Source organism: Rhineura floridana, chromosome 10, assembly GCF_030035675.1.
Source record: "Rhineura floridana isolate rRhiFlo1 chromosome 10, rRhiFlo1.hap2, whole genome shotgun sequence".
Classification (NCBI taxonomy): Eukaryota; Metazoa; Chordata; class Lepidosauria; order Squamata; family Rhineuridae; genus Rhineura; species Rhineura floridana.
This window is the reverse complement of record NC_084489.1, coordinates 20691701-20715750: the sequence shown is the minus strand read 5'-3', so window position 1 is coordinate 20715750 and position 24050 is coordinate 20691701. Positions and strand designations below refer to the sequence as shown.

The 24050-nt window shown below is 45.2% G+C and overlaps 1 protein-coding gene across 4 annotated transcripts in view; it reads right to left on the bottom strand.

The window, feature by feature from the left end:
* Positions 1–24050, bottom strand: part of KIF15 (kinesin family member 15) — an 81038-nt gene that overhangs the window by 37344 nt on the left and 19644 nt on the right. For 3 of the 4 annotated variants that reach the window (XM_061586529.1, XM_061586527.1, XM_061586531.1), the window contains exons 13-20: positions 16923–17132; positions 15915–16092; positions 8432–8567; positions 7627–7768; positions 6944–7141; positions 2133–2240; positions 1720–1825; positions 320–485 (exon numbers count right to left, since the gene is read on the bottom strand). In XM_061586529.1, the coding sequence (XP_061442513.1) occupies positions 320–485; positions 1720–1825; positions 2133–2240; positions 6944–7141; positions 7627–7768; positions 8432–8567; positions 15915–16092; positions 16923–17132 (1244 nt within the window). The remainder of the gene's footprint in view (positions 1–319; positions 486–1719; positions 1826–2132; positions 2241–6943; positions 7142–7626; positions 7769–8431; positions 8568–15914; positions 16093–16922; positions 17133–24050) is intronic. The other variant, XM_061586528.1, reaches the window with a different exon arrangement.

Sequence of the window (24050 nt, the reverse complement as noted above, 5' to 3'; positions counted from 1 at the left end):
GCTAATATTACCTTGAAGTTAACATTAAAACAAAATCTTTCAGAAACCAAGATAGTAAAAGGAACAGCACCTAACCAAATCCTTCTCCCAAAAGATTGCATGGCTGGCATTTCAATGTAGGAGAGAGCAAGTCGTGTGAATATCATATGAAATATACAAATAGCTTCAGCAATGACCACAGGTGACAGTGTATAAAAATACATTTCTGCACATTTTCTTCTATGCAGAGGCACTATTCATATGGAAATTCATCATGTTTGAAGTTGCCCTCATTCGTATGTGGAGTTATGAAGCTTTCCTTAAGATTATAATGGCATACCTGATGTTATCAAGTTGCAGTTGTACATTCATATGCCTGGTAGAAAGTTCACCAATTTCTTTTTCTAGAGTTTCTCTGAAATTGTCATACTCCATTTTTACAGCAGACAGCTCCTTATCTGCTGAATGCAGGACAATTCGCAAGTCATGAACCTCACTCTTTAATACTGTTTTTAAAAAAACATACAAAATCCTTGTAAAATGCAATTGTAAAAATTTCATTATTAGGTACTAATAATATCAGCTGATACAATACCAATTTTTCATCCTTTCCTGGAAGCTAAAGAAATATGTGAAAGTTCCCCAACTAAAGCCATTCTCTTCCTCTTCCAGAAGAAAAATACTCAGAAAGTAGTAAACCAAAATCAAATTATAAACTTGTGGAAACCTACGAAGACCACAGAAGCACTTCAGTCAATAAAGAATTCAAGGAATTATGCCAAAACTTCTTTTCTGGGCCAGTCATTGACTTTGTTGGGATTAAGCAGTGTTAAGTGGCTTTATGTTGCCATAAAATGGTTTTATTATACTAGTTCATTCTGGAAGCATTCCGCTGCTATTAGCAATGTGTGGAGAGGCAACCAAACTTTAACAGCCCAACCTTCCATCCCGTGAATGATTGTGTCTATTCTGTGTGATATTCTAAGAAAAGTGTCATGTTCACCTGTTTTGAGGGAAAGAGGTACGTGTGTCCTCCTTTCAGACTTACTTGTAAGTGGGGTGCCACAGATGATGTGCATATTAGATTTCGGAGCTTTAGCTCATGTGCAAGTATACTAACAATTCTGAGTGAAGCCCAAGCCCCTTCATTCATTCAAAAGAAAACACTAAGGCAGTTTCCAATACATACATAGAGTCTCAGCTCTCTCTGACACATATCAGGGAGGTGGCACATTTTCCTCCACCACATACCCAGTTGGCATATTGGCTGTGCCCATCGACTTCTGTCTCAATCCTCAAGCTAATGACAACTGAATGGTCCATTGCCTGACTATCTACATTTTACTCCCTTCCATCCAGGACAGTAATTCTTTTTACTGTCTGTGGGCAGTGTGAAATTATACTAGTTAAGTCAGATTATGACCTATTCCTCATATAAAAAAATAGTGTATACACATGTTTTGTGCTGCTTGGACACTGATTTAGTACATTTTAATATGGACTTTTCATACCAATAGTGACCCATAAATAAATCATACATCTGAAGAATAAAAATGAAAGTATTTTGAGAAGGGGGGGAAGCTCATCTGCTTTGTCTTAACAAAAGGCCATTTTTAGACATAAGCTTTGGTCACATAAAAGTATTAAATCTTTGCACACATTTAGACCATTTTGTGCTGCACTAGAAACAGGACATCTTTGGTGAAATTCATACAGAATTCTATTGTTACACAAACTTACTGTCAGCCTTGCTCTGAGTGTCCTGGTATTGTTTCTCAATATAGTCTATCTTTTCAAGAAGGCTTTGCTTTTCAGTTTGCCAGTTACTTCTTTCTGAGGCAAAAAGCTTCATTAGGAAAAAAGAAGAAGTCAGTGACAGGTGTAGTGGTATAAGAATGTACATGTATACCAATGCATAAGATGTAAAAGTTACAAAGCCAGATTAATTAGCTCTGTTGTTCTGATTGGGTCTGGTTAAGTCTTGGATCTAGTTAAAGTCTTAAGGGTGCAAGCAACCATGTACACATCAATAAAAATCTTAGTCAGAGCTGCATGAAGCTTAAGTAAACAATGAAACATTCTGTGAGACAGTGACAATAATTCAACTGTGTTCCACTTGATCCATCAAAAAGAGTCCATTCACTAGCTCTTACCTCTTGCATTTGTGAAGAATGGTGCTCCAACTTATTAATATGCTGCTGAAGCTTTATAGCCTTACTTTCTTCTGCATCTAGTCTGATCTGAAGAGCGCTTAATTCTTCCTGCAACAGGACAAACAGGAACAATCTAGTAAACATTGCAAATTTATAATCATATTAGCAACTCTACGCAGGTATTAAATATATTTTCCTAATGTACATTTACTACATGTTACTATTGTTTCTACAAAGAATCTAATCTAGAACATTTTATTTCCCTCATTATTCATCCTAGAAACCTGTGTCAAATTTATTTTTATTAATTTCAAAGCCTTTTTATTGATCAATGTTATATGATGGTGAAGAGAGCATTTTTTGTGCTTCACATTGGAGGTTATGTTCTATATCTATTTTGGGTGCATTAACAGTTCAATCTAAAACCGCAGTCTGATATAAAATCAGACTGATTACAATATGTTGCTACTTAAGGAATGACTCTAGCTGTTGGAAAAAACAAACTTTTGATGTATGTTTTCAGCCTACTATGTTTAAACCACTTCATTTAAGGAAAGGTGGGCATGGTCAATTAAAAACATAGAGCACACCTAGAAATTTGCTAGAATATATTTCACCTCCCACTGTTTTATCTTGTGTGAACTGAGACACTCCTGATGTCTACTGGAGACTATTCTGCAGAATAGTGGTATTATTCCACAATTGTTTTTGGAGCTTTTTAGAGTATATTTAGCAAAGTGATGCTGTGCTTCAAATATTCACAGAAACAGAAGGAAAAGAAAATGACTTACAATAGGAAACTTCACTAAAATTGCAAAGTAAATCAAGCATATTTAAAGTGACTATCTGAACTATATCAACTGTATGTTAATATTGTTGCTTCCTCCCTGCTAAAACAAGATCAGCACAGCACATATCTTGTTTCTATTATTTGGGCTGATTGCAGGTGTTGACACCACTCACCATGTGCTCAGAGGTACGTTACCAAATTCTTCCAAGCTACACAGCAAGTGGATTGGACTGTGAAAGACCAACCCAAATTGTATTTGCATTTTGACAAATTTGTAGAGCAGTACAATATCTCAGAGAGGAGGTCAGGTCTCCTGCTCCCCTGGTGCATTCTCTATAGCGTCCAAATTTCCCTGCTTTTTAAAGTTTGATAGAAATATCTGTTGGCTATAGGCATGTTCTTAACCACAAGGTTTTTCACCTATTAATGAATTTCTCTTTTTAATCCTGGAGATAAGAAATGGGATCCCGTCCAAGTTTGCTGAGAATAGATTGATCATTTGCATGCTTATTGAGCAGTGGGATTTACTCCCCTGCAATCATGTTTAGGATAGGTGAAACTGACCACAGGAGATGGGGAGGGAGGGGAGGAGAAGGGCAGGTTTGATCATTTGCATGTTTATTGAGTTCAGTTGGATTTACGCCCATGCAATCAAGCTTAGGATAGGTAAAACTGACCAAGGGGGGAGGGCGGGAGTGGGCAGGAGCGGAGGAAGAAGGAAGAGGGGAGAGGAAGGAGGAAAAAGTCAGGTTTGATCATTTGCATGCTTATTGAGTTCAGTTGGATTTACTCCCATGCAATCATGGTTTGGATAGGTAAAACTGACCAATGGGGAGGGGGAGGGGAAGGATAAAGGGAGGAGAGAGGGGAGCAGAAGGAGGGGGAGGGAGGTGATTGGAAGGATAGGGGCAAAGGAAGGGGAAGGAAGAGGCAAAAAGGAAGTGATCAGAGGAAGGAGGGCAGCAGGGCAGGTTTGACCATTTACATGCTTATTGAGTTCAATGGGATTTACTCCCATACAATCATGCTTAAGATAGGTAAAACTGACCATGAGGTGGAAAAGGAGGAGGGAAGAGGAGAGGGGATTGGAAGGAGATGGGGAGGGAGGGACAAAGGAAGGGGGAGAGAAGGTGCAAGAGAGAAGGGATAGAAGGGAGAATAGGTTTGATCATTTGCATGCTTTTTAAGTTCAATGGGATTGACTCTTGTGTAATCATGCGTAGGATAGGTAAAACTGACCTGGGGGAGGAAGGGGAGGGGGTGATTGGGTGGGTGGGCACTGGGCAGAGAGGAAGCCCCTTTCCTTTCCAAAAGGAAAACATTGTGAACAGTATCATTTGTTTTTCAGTGTTTCCCCCACTTTTTTATTCTACAGCAGGCACATATAGTTTCCCACCCAAATTTAAATCAAAGCTGTCCCTGGCCACATCCACATCAGACTTTTATTTCACTTTAGACAGTCATGGCTTCTCTCAAAGAATCCTGGGACATGTAGTCAGTGAAGCGTGCTGAGAGTTGCTAGGAGACGCCCTGTTCCCTTCACAGAGCTTCAGTCAGAGCAGCCGACTGCTAAACCATTCTGGCCACTGGAGCTCTGTCAGGGGAATAGGAGCCTCCTCTCAGCACCTTTCACAAACTACACTTCCCAAGATTCTTTGAAGGAAGCCATGACTGTCTAAAGTGAAATAAAGGTCTGGTGTGGTGTGGCCCCCTGATTAGGCAAGCCAAGCAGCTGTGAATCTGGCTTTTAGAACACTGACGGTTCTTACTGATCATGCCCGGCCTTGTCATTGAGTTCAATGTAAAATTTCTTAAATTAAAAATCAGCCAGGCATTTTTTTAACTTTTAAATTGCAGAAGATGAAGGTCAGAGTATGGGGCAAGGTCAGTAACAGGATTACAGGTACTCTGTGAACATGGCTGATTTTTAATGAATTTCAACAAATTATGAGAACTCTGACAGAAAAAAAGTCCAAAAGGGATCCGGGTTCCCCCCCCCTCTTTTTACACTTTGAACTCTTGATTCTCTCTGACTGTTTTGTGTATCACCATGAAAATTTAGAAGGTTGTTAAGCAAGCGTTTCTGAGTTCAGGACTATAAGTTTTTGTTTTGAAATGAGCTTATGGGAAGCATCAGAATGGCATGGCGGTTTTTTCAATTTAACATTGCGGAATGTGAAAAATCCATGCTGGCTATAGTATACAGCCCCTCCCGTGGTTGTATAATATTTATATTTTATAGACAGGAAGAGAGCAATAATGCCCTAGCTGTATTGTCTTGTAAATGCAACTGGAATTCAAACAGAATACTGCAAAATGGCTACAGAGAAAATCATGCAAACTGAAGGTGCTTGCATTTGTTGTATTAACATAAATTAATCACAGAAAGACAAACAGCCTTGGATAGCTCTCATTTGAACTACCTTTGCAGGCATTTTCTAAAAGCACTCAAGAAAAATAATGTAACAGCAGTCTTGCTGCATTAGACCAAAGGCCTATCTAGTCAAGCGATCTGTTCTCAGTGCCCAACTAGATGCCAATAGGAACTGACTGTAACAGTACTCTCTCCACTTGCAATTCCCAGCAACTGATATTCAGAGGCATACTGTCTCCAACAGTGGAGGTAAACTATAGCTATCATGGCTAATAGCCACTGATAGTTTTAGCCTCCTTGAATTTTTCTAAACCTGTGTCCAGGAATTAGGTGGACAACCAGTTCTGGGAAAGGGTTGCACTCCCCCTGAAGGAATAGTTTTATAGTCTCAGAGTACTCCTGGATTCCAACCTGTTATTGGAATCTCAAGTGGCTCCAGTATCTAGACGTGCTTATGTCCAGCTTAGGCTGGTTCACTAGCTACAGTCTTTCCTGGACCAGGATATCCTGGTCTCAGTTGTCCATGCTATGGTGACCTCCCACCTGGATAACTGTAACGTGCTCTACATAGGGCTGCTCTTGGAGATAGTCCAGAAAGTACAGCTAGTGCAAAATGTGGCTGCTAGGTTGGTAAATGGGGCTGCCCGATGGGACTATGTGTCACCAGTCCTGAAAGAGCTGCACTGGATGCCAGTGAGCTACCAGGTCCAATTCAAAGTGTTATTACTAGTGTATAAAGCCCGAAACAGCTTGGGACCCAAGTACCTAAAAGAGCACTTCTCTAGTTTCAGCCATCCCAACCTACAATTGGCAGGAAAAGCCCTGCTGGATGATGTCTGGTTGGTGCTGACCCGTGACTGGGCCTTTTTGGTATCAGTTCCCTATTTGCGGAATGCCCTCTCTGGTGAGGTGAGTCTGTCTCCCTCATTATTAACTTAAAGAGGAACTTAAAAACTTTCCTGTTTGCCCAGGCATTTGATGGCTCAAATATACTGTCCCTGCAACCTTGAAATTATTTGCTTATATGTTTTTTGATGTTTTAAATATATATTTATTTTACTTTAAATGGTATTCCTTTGGCGTTTGTCACCCTGGGCACCTTTGGGAGGAATGGCAGGATAGAAATTTAATAAATAAAATAAAGCTATCCAAGTTGCTGGCCATCACTACCTCTTGTGGGACCAAATTCCATGGTTTTACATGTGTGAAGCACTACTTTTTTGTCCTGAATCTTCCAACATTCAGTTTCAGTGGATGGCCCTGGGTTTTACTATTATGAGAGAGAGGGAGAAAAGTGTCTCCCTATCCACTTTCTCCACACCATGCATAATCATATACACCTCTATTATGTCTTCCCCTTACTCATTTTTTCTAAACTAAAAAGCCTCAGATGTTGTAACCTTTCGCCAGAGGAGAGTTGCTTCCACTCATTGATTATTTGAGTTGCTTTTTTGAGCTCTACAACATCCTTTTTGAGATGAGGCAACCAGAACTGTACACAACATTCCAAGTGTGGACTCACCATAGATTTGCAGATCTGCTAAGATTGTTGACTTAACCCTGCCCATTCACACTTTCAAATCCTAGTTCAACAGCACCTCTCTGAAATGTTTTTAGAAGTCTGTATTTAGTGTTCTGAAACTTTACCTGCACCATTCTCAGCTCTTCTGTAACAGCCTCATAAGCTTGTTCATTCATCTCAGGAGGCATTGGCTCGTTAAAAATATCATCCACCATCGCACCTGAACTCTGAACATCACTAGACTCCTGGCTCAACATTTCAGGGGTTAATCGCGGCACCAGTCGAGACCTTAGCTGATAAGCCTTTGTTGGAGTAGTCAGATTCTGCAATAGACATAAGACATTTACATAGGTAGAAAACAGATACAGGAATAACATGAAGTAAATTTATTGGCTTGGCTCATATGGTAAATAAACTTAAGGAACTTCACAGAAGAAAAGTTTCCCTGTCCTCCTCCTGCAGCCACCAATACACCCTCCCTCCCAAAAGTCTCTCTGGTGGGTTCAGAGTGATGTAGAACAATGTAGGATGGAGTGTGTGGGACTGTTGAGGGAGGGAATAATCACTCAATATTTTATTGCAAATAAAACAAGTGCAAACACTCAGTTTGCTTGTTTTGTTAGCTCTTTTGCAGTGTTCAGACTTTTGAATTCCAGGTTCCTTTCATCAATGAAACATTGCGTATCCCTATTACAAAACACGCAGTTCAATATATGCAATCCTCAAATGACAGAGTCTTGTGCAAAGCTCACTAATGTTCTTTATATTTGCAGAATCTAGATTAGCTTTCATTATTATAGACATATACCTTTAAAGTTTCTCTGTGCATTTTATTAAGATGAGATACTTCCTGACGTTTACAAGCCTTAGTTGCTTCCAAGATTTTTTCAAGATGCTGGTTTGCCTTCTGTAGAGACTGAAGTTCTGACTGTAGCTCCATCTGTTTTTTCCTGTTTACAATCACAAATGGATTATTAAATCAAATATGGTTGACTTACTAAAATGACTCCCATTCAGAAACCCCACAAAAACACACAATCTCACCACTGACAAAACAAAACATTGACTTTATTATGAAGGTTCCTTCTCCTTAAATGGAGGGCGACGTCCCAAAATAAGCAATACATTTGTCAGAGGCAGGGCTTGTTGAGGCTTTTAACTTCTGTCTGGAGAGCAGTTGAATGAAAACACCCAAGCTGCTACTGCTACTACTAGTAGTTTGTTTGCCGCCCTGGGCTCCTACTGGGAGTAAGGGCAGAATATAAATCAAATAATAAAATAAATTAATAAATAAAATAAACTACAATAACTTTATTGTTATTGCCTTATACCCAAAGGTCTCAAGGAGACTTGCATAGCAAAACCCATAAATATTAAAAACATACAATACCAAGAAGTGATTACACTAAACATCATTTCAAAGTGCACATTTCCTGCCATAAAATTATCACAAGGGAAGAGTTTAATACTCAGCTGCAATAACAGTTTAGTACAAGGAGAGTTTAATACTTTAGAAAATGTCTGGATCCAGAATTTTACCCTTGAGGAACAGTCTTTTATATTTATACGGAAAGTATTTTGTAGAAGAATATTAGGACACAGATTCATCTTACTTTGTCAACTCTTTAAATTCTTCATGTTCCTGTTTGGAACTTGCCAGTTCACTCTGTGTATGCAGAAGTCGTTCCTTTAGCCTTTCAATAGAGTTGCTATCTGCTGACAAAGTGGTAGAACACACCTGCTGACCTGCTTGGGATGTAAAAATTAAAGCTTTGTTAGATATGCCAATGTAAACAAAGCAGTATATTAAATGCAGTTTTTTTAAAAAATGGTAAAACCTGCATAACATCAAAGATTGTGGACCTTACAGAATATATTCACTAAAAGGCAAAAAACCTTGCGGTTTAAGAACATACCTATAGCCCACAGATATTTCTATCACTGGGGAGCTATAGTAAATGCACCAGGGGAGCAGGAGACCTAACCTCCTCTCTGAGATATTGTACTGTCCTACAAATGTGTCAAAAACCAAACACAATTTGGGTTGGTCTTTCACAGTCCAATCCACTTCCTGTGTAGCTTGGAAGAATTGAGGAGGAGGAAGGGAGAGGAAAGGGGAAGGAGGGGAAAGGCGGGTCTGATCATTTGCGTGCTTATCGAGTTCAATGGATTTACTCCTATGCAATCATAGTTAGGATAGGTAAAACTGACCATGGGGAGGGGGGAGGGCAGGGGCAAAAGAGAGGTGATGGGAGGGAGGAGGATGGGAGGGCAGGTTTGATCATTTGTGTGCTTTTTGAGTTCAATGGGATTTACTCCCTTGCAATCATGCTTAAGACAGGTAAAACTGACCATGGGGAGGAAGAGGAGGAAGGAGTGGATTGGGAGGGAGAGGCAAAGGTAGGGGGAGGAAAGGGGCAAGAGGAAAGGAATAGGAGGGAGGGTGAGTTTGATCATTTGCACACTTTTTGAGTTCAATGGGATTTATTTCTGTGCAATCATATTTAGGATAGGTGAAACTGAATTGGGGCAGGGAGGGAGGAGGAGGAGGAGGGGAGATTGATGGATGGGCACTGGGGAAGCCCCTTTCCTTTCCAAAAGGAAAACATTGTGAACAGTATCATGACTTTTCAGTGTTTTCCCCACCTTTTTATTCTATAGCAGGCACATGTAGACTCCCACCCAAATTTAAACCAAAGCTGTCCCTGGCCACATCCACTCCAGGCCTTTATTTCACTTTGGACAGTCATGGCTTCTCTCAAAGAATCCTGGGAAGTGTAGTTAGTGAAGGGTGCTGAGAGTTGCTAGGAGACACCCTGTTCCCCTCACAGACCTTCAGTCAGAGCAGCTGACTGCTAAACCACTCTGGCCACTGGAGCTCTGTCAGGGAAATAGGAGTCTCAGCACCCTTCACAAACTACACTTCCTAGGATTCTTTGGGGGAAGCCATGACTGCCTAAAGTGAAATAAAGGTCTGGTGTGGGCATGGCCCCAATTAGGCAAGCCCAGCAGCTGTGATTCTGGCTTTTAGAACACTGACAGTTGGTTCTTACTGAGCATGCCTAACATTATCACTCAGTTCAATGCTAAATTTCTTAAATTAATTAAAAATGAGCCAGGCATTTTTTTAAAAACTTTTAAACTGCAGATGATGACGGTCAGAGTATGGGGCAAGGTCAGTAACAGGATTACAGGTACTCTGTGAATATGGATGATTTTTAATGAATTTCAACAAATTATGAGGACTCCAACAGAAAAAAGTCCAAAAGGGGTCTGGGATTTTTCTCTCTCTTTTAACACTATGAACTCTATATTCTTTGACTGTTTTGCGTATCGCCATGAAAATTTAGACGGTTGTTAAGCAAGCATTTCTGAGGTCAAGACTAGTTAAATTTTGTAAGCTCCTGTTTTGAATGACCTTATAGAGAGCATCAGAATGGCATGGGGGTATTTTCAATTCAACATTGTGGAATGTGAAAAATCCATGCTGGCTATAGTATACAGCCACTCTTGTGGCTGTATAATTATATTTTGTTTCTGAAAGCATACTGATTTTTTCCCACATTTTTACAAAATTCACAGCTGGGCTGTCCTGCGCCATTGGCTAATTAAGCCAAAGAGGTGTTTAATATGTCCCTTTGCATAGATAGGGTAGTCTTGGGCCTAGTTCTTAGTAACAGCAGATAAGAAAAGAGTGTGCCTGGGCTACATCACATGAGGCTGTAGGTGGAAGCACACATGGCTGAATGCTCCTTCACACACACACACACACACACACACACACACACTCTTCACATAGAAATGAGACTTTTATTGATTTTGTAACTTGTATATTGCTAGATTTTAAATTGTCTTTTTATGTTTTTTTGAAGCTGCCTTGCAAATTTCTTTGAAATCCAAACTTAGGTTATTTACATTTTAAATTTGCTTATTTTTAGTGAGAAGTTCAAATGAATTTGTTCTTCTGCAAGTAGCTGTGATGACATTCCATCTTCAAAGGAGATGCTTCCCATGATGGAGATAGTGAGTGCAGATTTTATTTGCAGAGCCATGTTTTAGGCCACATTGTGTCATACATCAGTTGATACATCAAACAACTGTTCCTAAGTTTCCATTCAGTCTATGCACAAAACTTTCTCCTGCCAGCAATTAGGTCCTATTAATTCATAAGGTTATTTATTTATTTATTAGATTTCTATCCCACCCCTTCTTCCAGGAGGAGCCCAAGCAGCAAGAAAAAGAGCCGGGGTTGCTATTGAGAGCAACCGAAAACAACTCAGAAAGAAACATCATAGGAGATAACCCACACTATAATTATATCATTGTGGAACTAAGAAGAAAAGACAAAAAGATATTTTAATTTTATCATCTACCTTGACTGTTGAGCTGGTTCCACCCTGTTGGATGAATACTGCTGATGAATGTTTGTGAGAGGCTTGTGAGAGGCCTCTGTAGGCCATGTTTTGTTATCCATGATTCAGCAGTTTTGAGTGGAGAAGGACGTTGGCTGGGGGGTCAGGCTGCTGCAATATGGCGGCTCGGAGGACGCGGTAGCTGGAGCTCCGTAGCCAAGCTCTTTTGCCATCTATTTTAACATCTATTTTTACTTTATTTTTGTGTGTTTTTTTGGCTTAAATGTGCTTGGAATTAAGTGGTAGTTCTCGCCCCGTTTTAATTAATGAAAGTTTGCATACCTTGGGGCGTTTGGGACGAAGAGTGCTGTGGAGGAGTGGTTTTGGTGGCGGAGGAGACGGGAGTCGAGAGTTGGCGAACGGGCGTTGTGAAGGAGCGGCTCGGCGGTGGTGAGAGTACCGCAGTAGAGCGCCCGGCGGCGGTGAGAGAGCCGCGGGAGAACGGCGGCGAGAGATCTCTGTGGGGAGCAACTCCGCGGTGGTGAGAGCGCTACGGAGGAGCCCCTGGTGGCGGTGAGAGCGCCGCGGGGGGGAACGCCCGACGCCAAGTGTGGCTGCGAGGAAACATCGTGAAAGAACGACTCCGCGGTGGTGAGAGTGCTGCGGAGGAGCGCCCGACGCCGAGTGTGGCCGAGAGAGAACATTGTGAAGGAGCGCCTGGCAGCGGTGAGAGCGCAGCGGGACGGGAGTGCCTGACAACGAGAGTGGTGGCGGTGAGAGAGTGGTGGCGGTGAGAGAGTATTGTGAGGGAGTGACTTGGTAGTGGGGAAAGCACCGCAGAAGAGCGCCCGGCGGCGGTGAGAGAGCCGCGGGAGAGCGGTGGCGAGAGAACTCCTGTAGGAGCAACTCCGCGGCGGTGAGAGCGCTACGGAGGAACCCCTGGTGGCGGTGAGAGTGGGAGTCGTGTTCCATCTTCGGCATCTTCGGCCTCTGGTGCCGCGGCCTCGAGTTGTTTCTGGAGTCACAACTGCTTTCCGGGCCCATTTACCGCCTTTGGGCTCTTGTTGTGATGGCTACCACTATTGTCGTTCGTCAACTGTTTTATTGTTGTTGTCTGGTTGTATGAGTGTTTTGTATGAGTGTGGGTGTGATTGTGTATAGATTATGAATTCTGTTGTTTATTTTATTTTTATTATGTGCCTGGGCGGGAGGACAGGGTGTGGGGAGGGAGGACCAGAGGGGGCCCCTATTAGCGTAGTGACGGGTAATGGGAGGTATGGCGTTGTGAGGAGGACATGCCAGTTTAGGGGAACTCGGCCCAGACAACTGGGGGCTGTACCGTGTTCCGATCCTCCCCACATTCACAGGATTGTTGGTAGTTCTGTCAGCCAACTCTCGGATCTCCAGTTGCTGCTTCTTAATGCCAGATCGGTAAATAATAAAACCTCCCTCATCCATGATTTAATTGTGGATGAGGTGGCCGATCTGGCGTTTATTACTGAAACCTGGGTGAGCGATTTGGGAGGCATTAATCTCTTCCAACTGTGCCCACCTCGGTATTCGGTTCAGCATCTGGGTAGATCCGAGGGTCGGGGAGGGGGAATCGCTGTGGTCTATAGAAGTTTAATCCCTCTTGCTAGGCACCCTATCCAGGTGGCTAATGGTCTGGAGTGCCTTTACATTACGCTGGGTCAACGAGACAGACTGGGAATACTGTTGGTGTACCATCCACCCTGCTGCTCAACAGCTTCCCTAACTGAGCTGACGGAGGTGGTCACGGGCTTGGTGTTGCGATCCCCCAAACTTCTGGTATTGGGGGATCTCAACATTCATGCCGAGACCGCCTTGTCCGGAGCAGCTCAGGACTTCATGGCCTCCATGACAACCATGGGGCTGTCTCAATTTGTTACTGGCCCTACGCATGTTTCGGGGCACACTATAGACTTGATTTTTGCCACTGGATTTGGGGATGGTGATCTGGGAGTGAGGGATTTTACATCTGTCATGGTCAGATCACCGCCTATTGAGGTTTAGACTCACAATGTTTTCTTCCCTCTGCAAGGGTGGAGGACCAATTAAGATGGTCCGTCCCCGGAGACTAATGAATCCTGAGGGTTTTCAGAAGGCTCTGAGGAGTTTTCCGGCTGATAAAACTGATGCTCCTGTCGAAACCCTGGTCCACCTGTGGAATACGGAAATGACCCGGGCAGCTGACACGATCGCCCCAATGCGCCCTCTCATTTGCAGAGCTCAACGGGCTCCGTGGTTTACCCCGGAGCTAAGAGTGATGAAGCAAGAAAGGAGACGGCTTGCGTGCAAATGGAGACGAACTCCTGACGGCTGTAACCTTGAACTTGTGAAGATCTCCTCCAAGCTTTATGTGAAGGCGGTGAAGGCAGCAAAAAAGCAGTATTTTGCTGCCTCCATTCAGTCATCTTCCAACCGCCCAGCGGAGCTTTATAAAGTTGTTCGGGGACTTTTACATTCTGGTCCTCAGAACGCAGTAATATCATCAACAGCTCGCTGTAATGAGTTTGCGAGACACTTCCAAGATAAGATCATGAACATCCACCGGGACCTTGACTCCAATATTGTAGCAGTTGATCCTAATGAGGTGTCCAGAGCACAGTCCTGTCCTGTTTTATTGGATGAATTTCAGTTGGTACAGCTCGAGGATGTGGACAAGGTGCTTGGACAGGTGTGGGCAACCACGTCTGCTCTGGATCCTTGCCCCTCGTGGCTAATAAAAGCTAGCAGGAATGGAACAGCCGGATGGGCCAAGGAGGTGATCAATGCCTCTTTACGAGAGGGAGTGGTGCCACTCTGTCTGAAACAGGCGGTGGTGAAACCGCTCCTAAAAATACCCTCCTTGGACCCTGAAAACCTAGACAACTATAGACCGGTAGCAAATGTCCCATTCCTGGGCAAGGTTTTAGAGCGCGTGGTCGCTCGCCAGCTCCAGGCTCTCCTGGATGAAACTGATTATCTGGATCCATTTCAATCGGGCTTTCGGCCGGGGTTTGGTACAGAAACAGCCTTGGTCGCCCTGTATGATGACCTATGTCGGGAGAAAGACAGAGGGAGTGTAACTCTGTTGGTTCTCCTGGACCTCTCAGCGGCTTTTGATACCATCGACCATGGTATCCTTCTGGGACTTGCGGATTCAGGAGTTGGAGGCACTGCTTGGCAGTGGCTGTGCTCCTACCTCGAGAATCGTCTCCAGAAGTCGGTGCTTGGGGAGCATTACTCGAATCCCTGGGTACTCCAATATGGGGTCCCACAGGGTTCGGTTCCGTCCCCCATGCTTTTCAATATCTATATGAAGCCACTGGGTGAGGTCATAAGGAGATTTGGAGTGCGTTTCCAGCAATATGCTGATGATACGCAGCTCTACTTCTCCTTTTCATCTTCTTCAGGTGAGGCTGTTGATGTACTAAACCACTGCCTGGCTGCGATAATGGACTGGATGAGAGCTAATAAACAGACTCAATCCTGACAAGACTGAGATGCTGTTGGTGGGGGAGCTCTCTGCCCAGATGGTTGATGTCCGACCTGCCCTAGATGGGGTTACATTCCCCCTAAAGGAGCAGGTCCGTAGTTTGGGGGTCTTATTAGATCCGCTCCTGTCACTGGAGGCTCAGGTAGCCTCGGTGGCACGGAATGCGTTCTACCAGCTTCGGCTGGTAGCCCAACTACGACCCTATCTGGACACGGAGAACCTTGCCACAGTTATCCATGCTCTGGTAACCTCTAGATTGGACTACTGTAATGCACTCTACGTAGGGTTACCTCTGAAGACGGTTCGGAAACTTCAGCTAGTGCAGAATGCTGCGGCCAGAGTTCTTACCGGGACTAAAAAATACGATCATATAACTCCTGTCCTGGCCCAGCTGCACTGGCTACCAATATGTTTCCGGGCCAGATTCAAAGTGTTGGTTCTTACCTATAAAGCCCTTAACGGCATTGGACCACAATACCTGGTGGAACGCCTCTCCCGCTATGTACCAGCCCGTTCACTGCACCTGATGTCAAAGGCCCTTCTCCGGGTTCCAACGCATATGGAGGCCCGGAGAGTAATAACTAGAGCTAGGGCCTTCTCGGTGGTGGCCCCCGAGTTATGGAACGCCCTCCCTGACGAGATACGCCTGGCACCTTCCTTGTCATCTTTTCGGTGCCAGGTAAAGACCTACCTCTTTGCCCAAGCATTTTAAAATTTTAAATTTTAAACTTTATTTTAATTTGTTTTTGTCTCATCTTGTTTATATCTTTTTATATTGTATTGTTTTTATGTTTATTTGTGTTTTAACCTGTTTTTATCTTTTGTACACCGCCCTGAGAGCTTGTTGCTATAGGGTGGTTTAAAAATGTAATTAAATAAAAAATAAAATAAATAAATAAATAAATCTTAAGAATAATGCTAGACAGAGAATTATTTTCAAAAATGTGAAGAAAACATTGATGAAGGAGATCAGCCTGACTAGATTATACTCATTTGAGGCAGTCTATGAAGACAAAGGCCGCCACAATATTTTACTAATCATGTTTATCAGTATTCACTCAGTGTAAAAACATTATCCAAAGGAGACGTAAAACCCATCAAACCTGAAAACAAAATGCCAATTAATTCAGTGGGTGCTGCTTTGGAGGAATTCTTTTTAAATAGCACTCCTTTAATCATGAGATCAGAGCACAGAACTTTTAAAGTACATGTTAATATACAAAAAAAAATCCAGCTTTTTCATACCTCTGTTATTATTTTCTCTACCTGAAACTTCTAAGAATAATTTTTCCAATTCTGCCATTGCCTGAGCATCTAGATCCTGGGCTCTTTTCACTGACTGTATGGAGCGAAGCAGTTTATTCTCCTCTCGAAGGGTATGGTTCTCCATAGCATATTTTGCAACTCGTGGATGCTGTTCCACCTGTATATAACAAACATTTGTAGCATAAGCAAACCTCTAAACAAAATAGGTTTTTTACTAGGTTGGTAAAGAAAGATTTAATTAAAAAAAAACCCATTACTGTTTATTTTTATTAGGCTGTATTTAAAAACTTTCCTAGCACACAAAAGGGATTGAACATCAAAAGTACGTATTTACACATATGCACAGGATGGAGACTTAGTTTAAATAATGATTTATGTACCTCTCATATTTCTATAGTATAGCTCACATGAAGTTTCTCAAAGGCTTTTGTCGTATTTCATATGACAAGTATATATACCTCTTTATACACAGGCAGACAGGATCAGCTTATTAACTAAAGTCAGTATATACATTACTTTTATTTTTATTGATTTTCAATAATAGTTTTCAAAATTACACAGAACTACAAAATCAACGTAATAACAACACAAAAGGAATACAAAATCCATAAGAGCAATTAAGATCCGTGTTACAGAAGAGTGCTTAAGTGAACATTTTAATGAGATACTGTAAACAGTGATCAATCTTACTTATGCATTTTTCATCCAAGTTCAACAGGGATAATGAAAAAATGCATTTCTTTTTGTTCAGCTGTGTACAATGACCAAAAAACAAACTGATGGGATTATAGATCTTTTAAGGGCTATTAGCCACAACAGCTAGCCACCACGTTTAGAGATGTATACTTCTCAATAACAGCTGTACAGGGACAAGAGCAGAGAAAGTACCCAATTATGCACACTCTGGCATCTGGCTGGCCACAGAATACTGGACTATATAGATCTCTGGCCCAATCTAGCAGGAATGCATTAAACAAAGACTGATACCTGTTCTCTGAGAGCCTTCAGCTCCTCCTTCAGTTCCCTGAAGAATTCTTCTTGTTCCTTGGGCAAAAAGCTGCCTCGGGCCTCTTTATGTAGTTTTTCCAGACGAGTTATGTGATCCTCTCTGAATTTAACTATCATTTTATTGGACTGAATGAACTTCTCCTTTTTGACACAGAGATCTTCTAGTTGGGCAACTTTTTCTAACAGCATCTTAAAATAAAGGCAGCCAAATTGAGCAAGAAACAATAGCATTGCGACTTGTACATATAAGTATCCATGTCCAACTCTCTTGTGGAAATGATCAGCAGAAATAATTTAATAAAGGTACGAACTTATGTTAATATTCCATTCATGTTTCCTCAGCATTTGTGTTCAGCTAATTTTAGGGGGAAAATATAGCCCTGCTAAATTATACAGCCACGAGTGGCTGTATATTATAGCCAGCATGGATTTTTCACATTCCGCAATGTAAAATGAAAATGAACCGTTGGTTCTCACCTGAAAGGTGATTTTACTGGATGCCAGTCCATCATGTGGGTAGTAGTCTGTCATCTGAGTTCAAGGACAGGAAATGCACTGAAGTTTGCAGTCTGATGGGGCGTCGCTGGCCTGCAGACCCCAGTTCATTTTTGGACACCGTCCACCAAGACGTACCACTGGAATAGCCTATGTGCAGCCCTGGCACGAATCCAGAGAAGGGTAACAATGCTGCGGCCAGTGACGTCCTAACATAGCTAATAGAAAAAAGGCTACGGTGCTAACCTAGACTAAATGTGTCCAATATATTTACAAGGGGACAAATGATTGGCCTAGGAGGTCAATCCTCACTTTCCCTCTATCAGAACCTTCGCATGCACTGGCAGCAGCTTGACTCTAAGCTAGAAATAGTGGTCGAGCCCCGATGGACCGAACCAGGCGGGCCGTGATGGACTGGCATCCAGTAAAATCACCTTTCAGGTGAGAACCAACGGTTCATTTTCCTTGGATACCAGTCCATCACGTGGGACATACCAAAGCCATCCCATCTGGGTGGGTGGGGCGAGCCCACTAATCTGTAGAGATCACTTGCTGCAGGACCCGTTTCCCGAAGGAGGCCTCGGCCGAGGTGCAACGGTCTATCTTATAGTGTCTAATGAAGGTAGAAGGAGAAGACCAATTTGCCGCTCTGCAGATTTCTCTCAGCGCCTCAAGCACCTAAACAGGTCGGTGAAGTATTGCAGGTTCAAGATGGAATCCCTAGCCTCCATCAAAGAGGCCCTGCAGGAGGGCGATTATCTGGTGTCCATAGCCTTGAAGGAGGCATATCTCCACATACCGATCCTTCCTGGGCACAGAAAGTTTCTGAGGTTCTCGCTCGGGCATCGTCACTTTCAATACAGGGCCCTGCCCTTCGGCCTCTCGTCAGCTCCGAGGGTGTTCACAAAGATCATGGCAGCTGCAGTGGCCCATCTCCGGCTACAGGGAGTTCACATCTACCCATACCTCGACGATCTGCTTTTGAGGGCAAGCACATTGCAGCGCACTCGGGACCAAGTCCATCTTACCCTGACTCTTCTCAACAGTCTGGGTTTCCTAGTCAACTACGAGAAGAGTCACCTAGCCCCATCTCGACAGCTGCAGCACCTGGGGGCTCTGATAGACACAGATCGCAGCCTCCTTCATCTCTCCCCTCAAAGAGTACAAACAATCAGGGAGATGGCTTCCTCTCTCCTATGTAGCAGGTTGGCGGACATCATGAGCCTGGCCAGGGCCCTGGGGCTCTTTATCTCAACCATTCAGATAGTTCTGTGGGCGCGCTACCACACACGTCACCTGCAGTGGGCCCTGCTCCCCCATCAAACGAGCATTGCAAGATGCCGGCACAAGCGGATTCCCCTGTCCAGGGAACTCCGACGGTCCTTCCAATGGTGGACAAGACAGGCCAACCTGCTAGGGGGTACCCCCTTCAGGGAACCCCCCAGGACCATAATTACAATGGACACCAGCCTGCTGGGATGGGGAGCACACTTCAATACAGCCTACACCCAGGGCACCTGGTCAGAGGAGGAGACGAATCACAGCTGCTCAGAGTTGTAGCCAGTTGATGCTGTGATTCGTCTCCTCCTCTGACCAGGTGCCCTGGGTGTATGCTGTGTTGCAGTGCGCTCTCCAACCCAGCAGGCTGTCATCCATTGTAATTATGGTCATGAGGGGCTCCCTGAAGGGGGTACCCCTTAGCAGGTTGTCCTGCCTTGTCCACCATTGGAAGAACCTTCGGAGATCCCTGGACAGAGGAATCCTTTTGTGCCAGCATCTTGCAATACTTGCCTGATGGGGGAGCAGGGCCCTCAAGCCTGGAGGGAATGTATCTGGGATGTGGTGGGTGGGAGAATTCTAACGAATAACCTCTGGTGACTGTGTCAAGGACCCAGGCGTCTGCCCTGATGGTCTCCCAGGCGGGGGCGAAGCGTAGCAGATGGCCCCCGATGTGTAAGGCGTCAGTGACAATGGGCCTGGCCGCCACGCTTAGGGGTGGTGGCTGCGTAGTCTGAACAGCCTCCCTGAGCTGGACACTGCTTGGTGTGGTAGTGAGGTCTAGCTCATGAGTAGCGGGAGGCGGGTTTGAAGTCTCTACCTCTTGGGGATTGCCTATTCGCTCAAAAGGACTGGAAGGAGTTGTAGGGGGCATATCTTCTTTGGAAACGTCTGTCCTCATGCCTCGCAGTCGCCATGTACGGTTTCCTCTTTTCCTTGGGGTCAACGAGCACCTCTTTGAGTGTCTCATCGCCGAACAGCTTGCCTCCGGCGAAAGGCCTAGTAGCAAGATTGGCCCTGGCTGTGTTGTCTGCCTCCCAGTGCTTGAGCCAGACAGTGCGCTGTGCCACGATGTCGGCGGCCATGAATCTGGCCGTGAATTGAGAGAAGTCCATTGTGGCATCTGCGATGAAGGACGCTGCCCTATGAAGTTTTAGCAGCATCTTCCTAGTGCGCTCTGGGTCCTGCTCAGGGTTGTCCAATAGCTCAACCAGCCAGACCAGGGAGGCCCTGGTGAAGGCTGATGAGGTGTTAGAGGCCCTGAAGGAAATGGCAATGGCTTCGTGAGCCCACTTCAAGGCATAGTCCAGCCGGCTCTCCGTAGGGTCCTTTAGCTGTGTCTCCCCTTTAGGGAGAATGGATCTAGAGACAATGCCCAGCACTGAACTGTCCACTGTCGGGATCTGAAGAAACTCCATGAAATCAATGACGTATAGCTTGTCAGCCAGTGCCCTCCTCTTACGGGACTGCAAGGGACTGTTCCATTCCACCAGGGCACACTTGCGGATCGGAATGGGCATTGCGAGACAGGGTGGGGACCGTTCCGGATCTATGCCCATAGAATCAGCCTTATCGACCCCCGGTTTTTCCATGCCCAAGGTAGCCCTGACTCTCCTCAGGAGCGGGAGGTAGTCAGCAAGCTGGAAGAGGCGCTGCGGAAGGGGCTTAGGCTTATCTTCCTCAGAGTCGGTACTCCAACCCGCCTCCGAGGGCTCCTGATCCGATGGGAGGTTGTGGTTGCTTCCCTCGGAACCTGCCTTTCAATGCGTTAAAGGGGCTTGGAGACAACTCACCTCCCTCCTCTGAATAAGGCAGAGGCTCTGACATGTGATGAGACTTGCGCCTAGCCTTTCGCCCCTCAGAGGAGATCGACTTGGGGGGGGTAGAAACTGTAGCTTGAAGAGAGTTGAAGCCACTGGGAAGGGAATTAAAGAAGGCCTCCCAAAACTTCTCCATGAAATCCTCCTGAAAATCCAAAGGCCGGTCCCGGCTCGAAGCAGAACGGCTTGAAGAGCGTGTTGAACAAGCTGTTTGCTGAGAGAGACCACTAGATTCGCCATCCGAGGGCTCTACATTGGGCACATTGTCTGACCCCGGCTCTGAGGGGCCCTGGTCCCTGAGGTTATGGGCTGTCTCAGGCATGAGGACCTGTGCCTGCTTCTCCTGCCCCATGTATCTAGCCCCGCGGGAGGGCTGACTGGTGAATCCCTTGTGGCGTGTCTTCCTTGATTTCTTGGCAACAAGAGGGGGTTGGGCAGCCTTCTGACCCAACGGGGGAAGAGGTGGGCTTGCAATAGGTTGAGCTGACTGTGTGAGCGAGGAGCCAGGCAGATCGGCCGCATCCTGCTTAGAGGCCATGAGGAGAAGCTATGGAGAGGCTGCCTGACCCTTGTCCACTGTGGTGAGTCCCTGTCCTGTCCGTTGGCATGAAAGGGAAAGAAAGGGAAGGCAGGTTAGCCTGGAGTTTGGAATGGACACTTAACAAAAGGCTGGGTGAAAAAAGGCAGAGGCATGCTCTGCCCAGTACCACGAATGGTATGGGGTGGTAGCATAACATTTGAGTGCCGGACGAGGTTTGCTCTGCCCAGTACCGCGATTGGTATGGGATGGTAGCATAACATCTGAATGCCGGCCCAGGCTTGCTCTGCCCAGTACCACGATTGGTATGGGGTGGTAGCTTAATGACTGAATGCTGGCCCAGGCTTGTTCTGCCCAGTACCACGATTGGTATGGGGTGGTAGCATAAAGCCTGACTGTTGGTCAAAGGCTTGCTCTGCCCAATACCGCAACAGGTGTGGATTGGGGCTTAGGCTCCGAGATATAAACAAGCACTGCTCTGCTCAATACCTGTAATTGGTATGCGGTGGAGCTATCTTATACAAAAACATGACTTAATTTGTTGTTCCATTCTATTTAGATTTATCTAACTTCCTTTCATTATTACTTATATTTATTTTTTATTTCTATTTTAATTTATTTCATTTTATTTTTTTATTTTTTGACCAGGAGGGGGCGCTGTAGGGACTGAGTGACCTATTCCATCCCTATTGAACACATGGGAAGCGGTTGCGGCGGTCTGCCAGCCAGCTGAAGGCGTGAGGAGGGCGGATGTAGCCGCCCATCAGGTGGCTGCTTGCTGGCAGACCGGGAGGCGACGGAGAAAAGCGCAGCAAAAAAGGTTAGGAGAAAAGCGGCTGAGCGGGCTGCGCTGGCCTGCCGAGTGCTGGCAGGGGTGCAATGGACCCACTGGCCAGCTGATCACTGGGGTTGCTACTGAGCAGCCAAAGCCGCAAGAAAAAAAGATAAAGCCGTGACCTGTGTGGATCCCGCCGGCTGGTGGCTCCCTGGCGACGGCTGCAGCCGCCACGAGCGTCGGATCCCGCCAGCCAGCGGCTCCCTTGTGGCAGCTGCCGCAACAAGGATCCCCACTGCAGGCGAGAAGGGCCGCTGCTGCTCTGCCCCAGTAGGGTTGCAGAGAGCAAGGCAGCGAAGGCTGGTAGGTCACCGCTGGAGCCGGTAAGGCCGCGGAGAAAAAGTGAGGAGAGGAAGGGGGCCCTCCGAGGGGTTAGAACGAGGAAGGAGGGGAATTTGGACACCCCCCTTGCGTAGACCGGCAAGAGCTGGGTCGGTTTCCTGAACATGCAGCCTCAGTGGAACCCGGCAAAATGGCGTCCGTTCGCGCCAAACACTTTTAAAATCCCTTACAACTTAAAGGGACAGAAATGGCTAAAAAGGGGCAAGAGAAGAAGGGGAAGAAACCTCCATCCCCTTTGCCCCTGAATAAGGAGGAGAAAAAACAAGGAATTTAACCCTAGGTAAAAAACTCACATGGAGAATAGTTCTGATGCGTCTGCCTTCGACTAGGACAGGAAATGAACTGGGGTCTGCAGGCCAGCGACGCCCCCTCAGACTGCAAACTTCAGCACATTTCCTGTCCTTGGACTCAGATGACAGACTACTACCCACGTGATGAACTGGCATCCAGGGAAAATACCCCCTCCCATGCCACTCTCATGCTTCCCATAAGCTCATTTGAAAAGAAAACCGTAAAAAACTTATAGTCCTGAACTAAGAAACACTTGCTTAACAACCCTCTTAATAAAGGCCTGGTGTGGATGTGGCCAGTGACAGCTTTGGTTTAAATTTGGGTAGGAGGTTACATGTGCCTGCTGTAGAATAAAAAGGTGGGGGAAACACTGAAAAAGAATGATACTGTTCACAATGTTTTCCTTTTGGAAAGGAAAGGGGCTTCCTCTCTGCCCAGTGCACACTCACCCAATCTCCTCCGCTCCCCCTCCTCCTACCCACCCTGCCTTTCCCCCAGGTCAGTGTTGGACTACGACCTAGGAGACCAGGGTTTGAATCCCCACACAGCCATGAAGCTCACTGGTTGACCTTGGGCCAGTCACTGCCTCTCAGCCCCATAGGAAGGCAGTGGTAAAACCACCTCTGAATACCCTTTACCATGAAAACCCTATTCAAAGGGTTGCCATAAGTCAGGATTGACTTGAAGGCAGTCCATTTCCATTTTCGAACATGATTACATAGAAATAAATCCCATTGAACTCAAAAAGTATGCAAATGTTGAAACCCACCCTCCCTTCTCCTCCCTCCTATCCCCTCCCTCTTGCCCTTTTCCTCCCCCTTCCTTTGCCCCTCCCTCCCTATCTCCATCCCCTTCCAATCCCCTCCTTCCCTTTCCTCTTCCCCCTCCCCATGGTCAGTTTTACCTATCTTAAGCATGATTGCATGGGAGTGAATACCATTGAACTCTATAAGCATGCAAATGATCAAACCTGCCCTCCCCTCCCCCTTCTTTTGCCATCTCCAATCCACTCCTTCCCCTTCCCCCTCCTCCATGGTCAGTTTTACCTATCCTAACCATTGCATAGGAGTAAATCCCACTGAACTCAATAAGCATGAAAATGATGCCTTTCCCCTCCTTCCTCCCCTCTTCCTCTTCCTCCTCTCCTGTCCACTCCAGCCCTTCCTCCCCCCCAGTCAGTTTTACTTATCCCAAGCATGATTGCACAGGAGTAAATCCCACTGAACTCAATAAACATGCAAATGATCAATCCATTCTCAGCAAACTTGGACAGGATCCCATTTCTTACCTCCCAGATTAAAAAGCAGAGAAATTCACTAATAGGCGAAAAACCTTGCGGTTTAAGAACGTACCTATAGTGCACAGATATTTCTATCAAACTTTAAAAAGCAGGGAAATTGGGCAGCACATGTTACCAAATTCTTCCAAGCTACACAGCAAGTGGATTGGACTGTGAAAGACCAACCCAAATTGTGTTTGCATTTTGACAAATTTGTAGGGCAGTCCAA